Source organism: Mya arenaria, chromosome 10 (assembly GCF_026914265.1).
Source record: "Mya arenaria isolate MELC-2E11 chromosome 10, ASM2691426v1".
Classification (NCBI taxonomy): domain Eukaryota; kingdom Metazoa; phylum Mollusca; class Bivalvia; order Myida; family Myidae; genus Mya; species Mya arenaria.
Genome location: NC_069131.1, coordinates 51,786,519 through 51,799,525, shown reverse-complemented (window position 1 = coordinate 51,799,525; position 13,007 = coordinate 51,786,519). Strand labels below are relative to the sequence as shown.

At 38.4% G+C, this 13,007-nt stretch overlaps 2 protein-coding genes across 2 annotated transcripts; both read left to right on the top strand.

Moving 5' to 3' along the window:
* The first annotated feature begins 106 nt into the window (after positions 1 to 106).
* Positions 107 to 1,837, top strand: LOC128204795 (heat shock 70 kDa protein 12A-like). Its single transcript, XM_052906203.1, has one exon. The coding sequence runs from the start codon at positions 107 to 109 to the stop codon at positions 1,835 to 1,837; it is 1,731 nt and encodes a 576-aa protein (XP_052762163.1).
* A 4,905-nt stretch (positions 1,838 to 6,742) lies between these two features.
* LOC128205312 (vitelline membrane outer layer protein 1-like) lies at positions 6,743 to 12,589 on the top strand. Its single transcript, XM_052906845.1, has 5 exons — positions 6,743 to 6,923; positions 7,363 to 7,446; positions 10,251 to 10,457; positions 11,905 to 12,052; positions 12,377 to 12,589. Exons 1-5 carry the CDS (start codon positions 6,828 to 6,830, stop codon positions 12,478 to 12,480), a joined length of 639 nt encoding a protein of 212 aa, XP_052762805.1. The 5' UTR covers positions 6,743 to 6,827; the 3' UTR covers positions 12,481 to 12,589.
* Positions 12,590 to 13,007: the final 418 nt, after the last annotated feature.

Below are 13,007 nucleotides of genomic sequence, written 5' to 3'. Positions count from 1 at the left end.
GTATATTGAAGTTCTTAAAATGACAGGAAAGTTAATTAAACAATTAGGGAGTTAGTTTCATTTAAAGCCCAAACAGGTAGCTAATGTTTTAAGACAATAAGGGAGTATGTTTCTGTCAGAGACCAATCAAGGGGCCGCAGTGATTGCGGGGATGGACATCGGGACCTCAAACAGTGGCTATGCCTTCATGTTCACCAGTGACCCCACCTCAATCTACACAGCAATGGGGGAGGAGAGGGAACCAACATGTGTGCTCCTCAACCCAGATAAGACTTTCAATGCCTTTGGTAAACAGGCTCTTCAAAAGTACACAGAGTTAGAACCAGAGGAACATCAGTCATACTACTTCTTCCACCACTTCAAGATGAAACTGTATGAGAGTAAGAATCTTACAAGAGAAACAACTCTCAATGATCAAACTGGAAAAGACATAAAAGCAATGGATGTTTACATAATTGTCTTAAAGTATTTCAAACGAAGAGTTATGGAACATGTTGGCCAAGTAAAAAGTGATGAAACCAGTCATGGATTATCTTCAAGGCAAATTATGTGGATGTTATCAATACCTGCAATATGGACAGATGCTGTTCGACAGTTCATGCGAGAAGCTGCCAAAAATGCTGAACTGGAAAATCTCCGACTCGTCTTAGAACCAGAGGCTGGTGCTTTATTTGCCATTGATAAGCAACTAAATCTGAGAGAGGACAAGTCATTAGAGAAGTTTCCAGTTGGACACAAGTACATTTTAGCTGACCTTGGGGGAGGGACCATTGACATCTGTGTACATGAAATCCTTGAAAGAAGAACTCTTTGTGAACTGTACAGAGCAACAGGAGACTATGCTGGCGGCTCCAGGGTGAACCATGAGTTTGAACAGTTCTTTGTTAGATTGTTTGGTTCTCTAGCATTCGATGTATTCAGAATTGAATATGCACATGCTTACCAAGAATTTATCACTTTAATTGAACGGAAAAAATGCGCATTTTCCCTCAGTACCGATAAAGTAGTTTTTGTACTAGATTATGACTTTGTAACATTAGCGGAAAAAGATAATGATGAAACCATTGAAGAAATGATATCTGGTTCAAGATATAAAGACAATGTGCAGTACCGTAAAACAGGGCGTCGTCTTACTCTGAACCATTCTGTTGTGAAGGAGTTCTTCGACAGCTCTGTGGACATTATCACTGAAAAGGTGAAGGAGATTCTGTCTGCCTGTTCCCTAGATAACGTCACAAGTTTGTTGCTTGTTGGTGGTTTCTCTGAGTCATCTTATGTGAGAGAAAGAATACAGAAAGAATTTCCCCAACTGACTACAGTGATATTAGAAAATGGGAGACTGGCAGTGATGAAAGGGGCTGTAATGATGGGACTGAAGCCAAGAAACATCATTCAGAGGAGGGCAAGATTCACATATGGTTTCAAATATAGTCCAATGTTTAAAGAAGGAGAACATCCAGAACAGTTTAAGTGCAACGTTGATGGTGTGACCCGGTGTAAGGGTGTGTTTAATAAGCTGATAGAGCGGGGCCAGCTCTTGCAGCACCAGGAGGAGTTCTCCGAGAAAATCTATGACACTTTCAATCAACCAGAGATGAAACAAATGCTATGGCAAATATCACTGTGGCGGTCTTCCAGGCCTGACCCTAGATACTGCTATCGGGAGGAGGACAAATGTGAAGCGGTTGGTAGGATCACCATGCAACCTCCTCCTGGGGGCTGGCCTGATATGGTACATTGTGAAATTAAGTTGATAGTGGGGGAGACTGAGTTCACGTTGAAAGTGATTATAAAGGAGATTGGTGCGGAATATGAAGCCAACATTGACTTTCTGTAAACAGCAATGACAGTTAGATTAATTATTTTATAAAACGCTAAATTAAATGTTAGTAACTGCGGTGCTGCATAAACTTGCAACACGTAATATTGTACCATAATTTCGTTTTGCTGAAAGCAATCCTTCTGTTTGAGCCCGTGGTCTTAAAAGAATGATCCTTATATAATTAATAATTTATATATCATGCACTGTGTGATTCAGTGCATTTGGTGAAATAAACTGAAATATGGTAATTGATAGAAAGGAAATATTTGATAATTGTCCATAAAGGAAGAGCATTATGAGTAGCCAAAAATACTATGCTTTGTGTGGTTCATATGAAGTGAAGTGTGTGGTTTATATGAAGAGTTGCAATCTGTTAAGATTATATTATGCTATTTGGATAGCAATATTAGCATTGATAAAGATACAATTATATAATTCTCTAATAGCAATAACAACGTAACGTAGAGGCTCTAATATTTAAATGCGTCAGATCTACTCTTATGTATTACATGTACTATTATTTCTAATAAAACATAAACTCCTATCATGATTATTGCGCATGAAGAGCGTTCACCCAATGTAGACATACAGAATAAGAAACTAAGATATTAACTTGTAATCTAAAGTAGAAACTGAGATGTAACATGTAAATAAATAAACAGTAATTATTTGTTGTTTGTTGTTTTCCTCAGAAATATTTTCAAAAAGAATTGTTTTCCATTATTCAACACAAAACAATCAGTTGACTGAAACACTTAATGCTAATTTAAATTACCCAGTTCCCTTGACCTCACAAAATGCTTCAAAGGATTTAACAGCTGCAAGTTATAACCATGCAGTTAATATATTAATACGCAAATATTCGTCAAAACTGAATAAATACAAAGATGTTATACGCAAATTGACAGCATCCCCGGGAGTTATATCAGATATAAAAATGTCCAAGCATATATTCAAACAGAGCAAGGATGCAGTTGTATATGTCTTGTAGGTGGAGCTGTCAATACAATGGTGGGGTATCCTACTGAACCGTCAGCACAGTTGATCAATACCAGTCAAGTTTTCCAATAACTGCAAAACCTCTTCCCAACTCATTTCTTTGACTTTCTGATGTCATATTCAACTGCTGGTCATTATTTTGACAGTTTCAGGATGCAATGATCATCCTTGGATGAGTTTTATATCAAAGTCTTGAGAAGTGTGGACACAAATCTGCCATAGGAGACTGCATTGCCTAAATAATCAGTGATTTTCTAGCAGATAAATTGTTAGAGAAACACCTTTACATGTATATTGTTTAAGTTATGCATTGCCCCGTAAAAACGTGTTCTAGCTTTTGTCATGATATACTTACACACAGCTGAAATATCCTCAAAACACAGCTGTTCCGAAAGAAGTGTTTTGTATAATCTTAGTTTGAAAGCATATAAGTATGTTGCTGGAATCACGAGATGTAAATAAGTCACAGGAATGCATCAATATAAGGAAATTTGCACTTTTTACATTCTTACTTCCCTTTTACCATTAAAGATTCAATAACAGTGGTATACGCAACAAGTTATTTTGTGTAATGATACGGAACGGTTTGATTTCAAAGGAATATATAAGGCATTTATATCTGTGATATTAGAATACCAATTAGTTGAGTATTGTTGACGTATTTCTTTGCGTTTTACATACAAAAACACACACAAAATAATCAAGTAATGTCCAAGTGTACTATTTTTCAATCCATCAAGGGGCATCATTTAAAAAAAGAGTTGCCTGCCTTGTAAAATATGATCACATTGTCATTGTGCAACAGTGCATGTGCAAGTTACATGTGTATGTAATATTATTTACCGTTTTTAAGTTACGGCCAAATTTCCAGCTATCAAGAGGCATTATTTGTTGATTATTATAGTCAGAGTTATCAACCTTGACTTGTATGTGCAGATAGAAACTAGTAACGTATGTTCAAAGTTTAAACCATTTTGTTATATGGAACATTTATCAAGTTACGGGCAATGTGTATGATTTTTAAAGCTATCAAGGGGCATCATTTGCAAGTAATTATAACTTGAGTAACATGCCCTATTAGATATGATCACAATTTCACAGGTAACATAGTTGAAAGTTTCATGGTGTGATTATTTTAATAATTATTTAATTAGGGTGAAGTGTATGATTCTTTAAGCTATCAAGGGGAATATTTTGTTAGTTATTACAGTTGCCAATTCATGCAAAGTATTCAACTTTGCCACACTTGTACACATTGGCACTGGTACGATGTGAATAAAAGTTCCTGTAATTATTGAATGGTAATTGATTTATGGGCCTTTCGCTGTACAAATGTTTGGTTTGTGTTGCAAATTGTGGTTCAAAAGTAAAAACAATAAAAACATCCTGCGCAGTATGTGTAGGAGTTGAGCAAAGTTTACGAAACCAGATTTCATCAGAGTGTTTGATTCAAAAAGATTTTGCACTGTGTAAGGCAATCAGAACACCTCTGCCATATTCGTTCGAAAACAACCTCGGATGTATATTGACAATTTACGATTTCAGAATTCTTTACTGTCAACTATGCTGCAAGTAGATCGCATACCGTAGTAATTTCAATATAGCAGTACGGACTCTTGGTACTGTACTCTAAACCGTACGGAATCTTAATTATTTATTCAATAATACACTTCATTGGCAACAAGATTAAACGTATTCAGAAAAATTAGAAACTGCTTTTTTAAAAAAGAGAAATAATCAGTGATGAACATTTATTTGTACTTCTTGACTTGAGATAAACGTTGTTAAGAGAGCTGACCGAAACAATGTCTTGTTCTGATGAAACGACAGAAGACGCGATAAAAAACAGATATATCGTCATTTTCGTTCTCACAAGCACTATGGCTCAACTCTCCGATTTCCTGAACAATCCTTATCCTCAGAGCTAGCATCTGCCATCAACACATGGATGTGGCTTTGTTTTCCTCCAGTACTGGGTTCCGGGGCTGCCTTTCGTTTCCTCGTCTTTGCAGATTTCGCTGCTTCTTTGAAAATGATGCTGAAACCATAACTGTACTAGGATTGGAAAATCACGCATACAACCGATGTCCAAAAATCCATCCAGAACTCTACAAGGATTGAATATAGCCACAAAAGCAATGCCCGAAAATCCATCCAGAACTTGATATGACAATAGACACGTCAATGCCAGAAAATCCATTTATTGTGCACATTATATGCACATCTGCGCAATGAGTAAGTCGTGTAATCAAGATCACTGGACATGGTAGTTAGGATATAACTAGTTCAGCGATACATAAAAATTGGTATGTATAATTCCCCAAAAGGCGATACTTCACAATCCTTGATAAATATACCTAATTCTTTTACATAGTATATATGCACTGTGCTGTTTGTGGAGTTTTGTGCTGTTGTTTCATGTTTCTTGTTTGTGATTTTGTTGTATTTGGCGTTTACCCATTGCCATTAAACGGGGTTTATGTTTAAAATTTTGGCCACGGAGCTTGCTTCTGTAGTATTTCACATACGTATTGAGGACAAACATTGTATTTGAGTCTAGAACGATGTTTAAAGCATACTATAGGCAAGCAATATAATAAATAAGATATATACCACTTGCCCTGCAGAGAAACAAAAAAAGGAGCTGAATTTACTCAAAACCAGTGTTAAATGAAGCCGGATGGGACTAGCGACTGATCCCTATTGGGCTGCTTACTGTCAGCTGCTCTAGTACAGCACTGACCTTGTACGGTATCTAATATATATATATATATATCTAAGAGAAATGATGTTACTGGTATTTTTGTACATGTATTTCATTCAAAGCCATAATAGCCAACTGATCACCTGTGGTAAACGGCCTACATGCTGTCATTGAACTGTGCCACCTTTCTTTCTGCAAAAAGAAGAACACTTCTTATAGAACATACGGTATCAACTTGAAGGCATGCCACGCATGCACATGTTTGCTATCGTCAGTACATGTTTTTTGCGTGAACCCAGAATTTGAGTGATTTCTGCCGGGAGACCAAAAATGAATTTGCGGGTTCTGATGACTCTGTGACAGAAGCAATACGTGTTTACTGGTCTCACCTTAGTATTTTCATATGGATTTCCAGGACGCTCAAAGCTTTAGGAGACAACAACTCTTCCGCATCCCAGCCTTAGAGGAGGGGTTGCAAATTCAAATAGAAAATGAAAAACATGGAACGGATGATCTTTTCATTTTCTCTTTGGACAAATCCATGTTAATTTAATGATTCGAAACACACCGTGATTGTAGACATTTCGTAAACGAATGTTGTACAAGAATTAGAACGCACAATGGAATGTTATGATATTGGAATTCTTAAAACGATAAAAAATCGAATCAAACAAAAAATGTGCGCGGTCCAAGTAGGTCAAATGATCGGAATGCTTTGTGAAATGGCCAATCCATTCGTTACATTTTTAATCTCGTGTGCATGCATATGAAAACAAAATAAAGGTAAAGGATGCAATTTATTCTGAACCATAGAATCCATAAGACAGTGCACAATAATTGAATTAAAAAATAATATTCAGCAAAGATGCTTGTAGACCTACTTCGTGAACTTTTAATTAATTACTGCGCAACTTCCGTCACGCTATCAGTAAACAGGTTATGTTATACTAAACTAATTTAAAGGAGAAGTGACAGCACGGTGATCTGTGAGCCATTGTGTACCTGCACTTGTGAATATGAAAATACAGAAGTGCTTAATATTAATGAAAATCAATTTAAAATTCCGTCGTCTTAAAATTAAGTTTTTACGCACACGTTTCTGCACTACAAGTACTAGAAAGTGAAGGAAGGGCAATTTGGTGGAAAAAAGTGAAAACCACAGATAACGATTACCATAAATGTTCCTTATCTCAAACTCGCGAAACGTGCCCATTTTACCGTTGTGGTTTAAACAACATAACATTTAAAAGGATATTAAATTTGTTTTGACTCTTAAACATACGAAACACTAAGACTGAAACAATGTTGTTTATCTTGACAATACCGTTGTTGTTTCATGTGTGTAACTGTTTCCTTTTGGTCGATCAGACACCGAGAAATATCACAAAACAGCTGACGGTAGGAACTGTTTTTTCTTTAAAGGGGTAAAATATAGTTTGACAATTTATATATGCACTAAAGGAACGGAATGGTTTTAATGCATTCTTATGTTTAATCATTTGACTTTAAGGATCAAAACATACATAATTTGTGAAAAGATATAATAGCCTTTCAATAAATAACAACGCGGTCACAAGTTAAATAAACGCCAACATATAGCTACTTTTTTATGATTAATCGCGGGATAGTTCGCTAAAAGCAATCGGAACACACTCGGCTCAGTCGGAACAACTCGGCCATCTGTGGCAAGCTATCCGATTTATGTTTGTTAATGGCCGAGGTATTCGGATTGATTCTCGGCTATTAAAAAAAAATAGCTACCCGAGCTTTCCGGAGATGTCCGAATAGTTACGATTGACCGAAATCAAGACAGTCACTAAATTTGAGACCGTTTCAGGTGAGCAATGGCGGTACATTTGGCACGTGGGGGTTAAAACAGTTCTGCCCAGACGGAGAATTTGCTATTGGATACGACATCAAAGTGAGTGCCATCTTATCAACTATCGTATTATATGATCTGTTATCCTTAAATGCAATGTATGGTGAGCCATCATGTCTTCACCTTTACGCGACGGAGCGAATACGCGTAGACACAGAGGAGAAGACGCATAGACACGAATACGAAGACACGTAGACTCGAAGGCGAATACGCGGAAACACGGAGGCGAAGACTCGGAAATACGGAGGCGAAGACACGTAGACACGGAGGCGAAGACGCGTAGACACAGAGGCGAAGTCGCGTAGACACGGAGGCGAAGACGCGTAGACACAGAGGCGAAATCGCGTAGACACAAAGTCGAAGACACAGAGGCGAAAACGCGTAGACACGGAGGCGAAGACGCGTAGCCACAGAGGCGAAGTCGCGTAGACACGAAGGCGAAGACGCGTAGACATGGAGGCGAAGACGCGTAGGCACGGAGGCGAAGACGCGTAGACACGAATGCGAAGATGCGTAGACACGGAGGCGAAGACGCATTGACACGGAGGCGAAGACGCGTAGACACGGTGGCGAAGACGCGTAGACACGAAGGCGAAGACGCGTAGACACAGAGGCGAAGACGCATTGACACGAATCCGAAGATACGTAGACACAGAGGCGAAGACGCGTAGACACGAATGCGAAGATGCGTAGACACAGAGGCGAAGACGCGTAGACACGAAGGCGAAGACGCGTAGACACAGAGGCGAAGACGCGTAGACACGAAGGCGAAGACGCGTAGACACAGAGGCGAAGACGCGTAGACACGAAGGCAAAGACGCGTAGACACAGAGGCGAAGATGCGTAGACACGAAGGCGAAGGTGCGAATGTACGACGGAGCGAAGGAAACCTCGCTCATTCGCCCTCGCCCATTCGCCTTCGTACTTTCCGGTTTCATGGCCACAAACACAAATGGGCCCTGACCGGGAATCAAATCCGGAACGCCTTGGTGAGAAGCAAGTGCGCTTATCTTCTTGTTGATACATACATACCATATCCCCCAGCGGGGGGAATCCCCCGGAATTTCGACCCATTCCCTGGTCCCCCGCCGGGGGATCCATATCCCCTGGATTTTTTGTTTTGTTTTTGTTTTCAAAACTTGCTTAAGGTTGACAGTGGAAAGCATTAATACTATTATGAGTGTGAAATTCCATGAAAGACCATGATGACTAATTCCAAAAATTATTGTAATTTGAGTGTATTTCTGTATTTATTCTTATATTATAAATGCAGATATTGCGAAAATTTTCGCCGCGTATAAATCCCCTGATGTAATATCAAAATCACCTGGAATTCAGACCAAAATCCCCTGGGAAGCCTTCTCAGAAATATGGCATGTATGCTGATATAAACATACCTGCGAATTGCACCATCAATAGCATTGTCAGTCATGTTAAATGATTGTAAAGCGCTTGCGAAAACATAGGGGAAGGGTTGAAGGAGCGAAAGTGCGAAGGCGAAGAAGCGAAGACATAAAAGTACGTAATTGCGAATCTCCTTCATCTCCGTTCCCTTTTACTTTGGCGTCTTCGACTTCGTACTTTTGTGTCTTCGCCGTCGTCAACTGGTGTCCTACGGTAACGGCGAAGACACGGTGGTCATAACGGAACACGGTAGAAATGAGATAAAGTTTGAAAGGAAATATTTCCCTAATTTTAATTAGAACTTTAAGGTTTACGATTATTATTTTGTAATTATATTTCTGACACTGACAATTGAAATTCGTGATCTCTCGATATTCTGTAGTTCACCCGTAGATAGGATGTTAATAAAAAGTGTTTTTTTTAACTTAGCTACTGCTAATACGTCGTTGACCGTTCTGCGGAGTAGCAAAACATATATTCTAAAAGATATGTCGATGCGTGCATGTGCAGTCTGTTTTTTTTATTGTTTTGTGACGTTGTATCTTATTTAGTAGCTTAGTAGCTACAAATTTGTTTTTCCTGGAATGCATCTGAAAACAAGTATACTATAACTATTTTACTCTTTGATACCGAAATTACAGAAACAAATACAATTCAATCATTAAATCCATGTTTATGTGCGGTTATTAGGCATGTAAAAGCATAAGGAGGCACGTTATGACATCATTGTATCATGCTGCTCCACACCAGCGCCGTTATTTGACAAATGGTAAACGTCTTTTTCAAATAGACAATGTTACTTTTCTCAGAAAACTAATTCATTCCCTTAACTTCTCAAAGTATGATCTAAGTTAAATACATAAAGAGAAAGAAAGATTACCACTGTAACGGTCCGCTTGTACGCTTGTAGGCGGCGGATGTGTGTTCAAAATAATGTAGCGGTCTGCTGTAGGCGGCGGATGTGTGTTCAAAATAATGTAGCGGTCTGCTGTAGGCGGCGGATGTGTGTTCATAATAATGTAGCGGTCTGCTGTAGGCATCGGATGTGCGTTCATAGTGTAAATGTCCGCTGTAGGCGGCGGATGTGCGTTCATAATAACGTAGCGGTCCGCTGTAAATAGGCATCGGATGTGCGTTCATAGTGTAAATGACCGCTGTAGGCGGCGGATGTGCGTTCATAGTGTAACGGTCCGCTGTAGGCGGCGGATGTACGCTCTGTGAGAATAGAGAAGTAAGTGTATATAAAGACCAGTGGAACCATTCAGGGTCGAGCATCCATTTCTCTGAAGAGATATGTTGGTGTTTGTTTCACGGTCACGTTACACCACGTTGGTGCAATTTGTAACGCTTGAGATTTGCAAGATCGCTCTAACTTGTGCATTCATTACCACACGAATAGGAATCAATGCTAACCTCTCATTTCTCGTTCTGAACATCCTTAGGTTGAGTCGTATCAGTACACAGGAGACGACACTTCTTTGAACGCCATCAGACTAATATGCTCGGACATCAAGGGCAGCCCTTCAGCGGAGAAACCCGTCACTTCCGCTGTTGGAGATTGGGGCGACTGGCAGGGCCGAGCGACGTGCAACCAGAGGCCGGGGGTCAATCTGTTCCTCAAGGCGTTTAGTCTACAGGTCGAGCCCCCAGTAAGTGTGGGATAAGGACTCTTTATTTATCTTCACGCTATACTTTGTCGAGTTTTTATGTTTCCGTCTTATCAGAGCAGAGCAATAACATTTAAGGACTATTTCAGAAAATACTAGCACTTTTCAAGGCAAAATTAAATTCAAGTAGTTTTAAGGCGTCTATTGCAAATTTAAAAACTTTTCATCTAGCTGCCTAAATTCCTAGTACTTTTCAAGTATTTGCGAACCCTGGGCCAAAAAAGGGCAAAGAAGTCTAGGGCGAAAACACGACATACCATTATATAGGAATGGTTAACGTTGGCTGTGAACTACTTGTCTCGTTTTCTTCTGTTATGGTGAAACCCTTTCCTCTCGTCTAGTCCGAAACACAGGTGATCGTCACATTGCATGGATGCAGTAATATATATTTTTACATTTTTTATTTTTAATATTTTTTTTTATTTTTTATTATTTATTCTTTTTGGTCAAGATAGTGAATATATTTTAAGAAAATATCCACAATTTTTCATATCCACAATTTTTCATCAATAAATGGTTTGTATATATATATATAAATAAATATTTAGTTATATATAATTATATTCTATTTTTCATGAAAACATGTGGAATATTTTTTTAAATGACATATTTTCACTATATTGACCAAAGAAAAATATATAATAAAAAAATGAAAAAAATAAATAAAACATATTACTGTATCCAGGCAATGTAACCTGCGTAGCACCTGTGGTCCGAAAACTATAAATTGGTATTCGAATCATGCGTACTGTATGCATTATCATACTTTTTATACAATCCATATCTACCATCGTAAGTATTTATTTTATAAGAATTGTGAAACGAGTTATTACAAAATGATATTAATAACTCTTGTTGACACGATTTAACGCGAGAGTATAGCGTGGTCTTGTGTTGTGAGAGAAATCGGAGGCATTCGGATCTCCTCGGCCATTTTATCGAAAACAACCTCGGATGTATTTGGACGGTTTACATACTCAAACAGTGGTACGTTTAAGTCCGCTGCAAATAGATCGCGTAGTAATCTTATTTAGCAGATAAACTTTATGACTTAACTCTTGGGAATCTTAATTATGTTTACAATAAAACCCTTCACTGGCAATCAATTTAAACTGAGATCAATAAATACAACTCTTAAACACAACATTTAATTAATAATATTATTCAAAAATTTACGAACTACTTCAACTGATGAACCGGCATACATCCGAGGTTGTTTTTGAAAAAAAAATGGCCGAGTATCGGTGTAAGCTGGTCAATACCGAATGCAGGGCTAAGTAGGCTGAATAGACTGCGCCATGTTTCATTGCATATAACGAATTAGTAGTAAAAATATCTTTGTTTTAAGTCTTCATTTGAAGCAAAATATTGCCTTTCGACATAGCATTTATGACATAATTCATCACGTGGTATACACACGCTGTTACAGCAAGGTAGCGGGGACGACACAGCAGTCAACTGGGCGAAGTTTCAGTGTCGGGATATGGAGGGAAACACGCCGCTGGAAGAGTTAAATAAGCTTCCAGGACATGGGCAGTTTGGAAGCTTCGGGAATTGGTCCGACTCCTGTACGACTGGTTAGTATTACACTAATGGTCGTCACAATATACACATGGGCTATTTGGAACCTTACAAGCATGGCCTACCCATGTATGTCTGAAAAGTTGTTACACATTTGATCAACACAAATTCAAAGAAATACTTAGATGCAGAATAAACTCCCCACCCCTTAAAAAATGAAATAAATTAATAATTAATAAATCAATCAAATAAATCAATGTTGGCCATGTCAATTTCGATTAGAACGCCCTGCTTGGAAGTTTGATTAAAACTCTCATCGAAGCAATACTGTCTAAATTTAAATAATATCATCACAGATGAGGTGTCATTTTCACTTCCAGGTAGCGCCATTTGTGGAATGAGGACGCTGGTGGAGGCATTTCAGAGCGATGGCGACGACACGGCGCTCAATGACGCCATCTTCTACTGTTGTCAAGAGGCATGATCAGTGACCATGCTTTTTATCATATGATTTTCTTCGAAATATAGCATGCGAAAATTGTATCAAATGTCCTTGTTTGTTATGCCGATAAAAATAAATTGTTGCATGCGTGTGTGAATGTGTTATAACTACAGTTAAAAACTAATACATCAAATGTGCCTGGGTTAAGAATAGTAACTATTTCAGTTCAGGTTTGAGATATCATAAACTTCGGTATAACCTTGACTCTGTGTTACAGATAACACTTAAGTTGTGCCACAGAATACACTTAAAATTATTGGTATGACCTTGGCTCTGTGTTACAGATAACACTTCAGTTGTGCCACAGAATACACTTCAAATTATTGGTATGACCTTGACTCTGTGTTACAGATAACACTTCAGTTGTGCCACAGAATACACTTCAAATAATTGGTATGACCTTGACTCTGTGTTTCAGATAACACTTCAGTTGTGCCACAGAATACACTTCAGTTAATTGGTATGACCTTGACTCTGTGTTACAGATAACACTTCAGTTGTGCCACAGA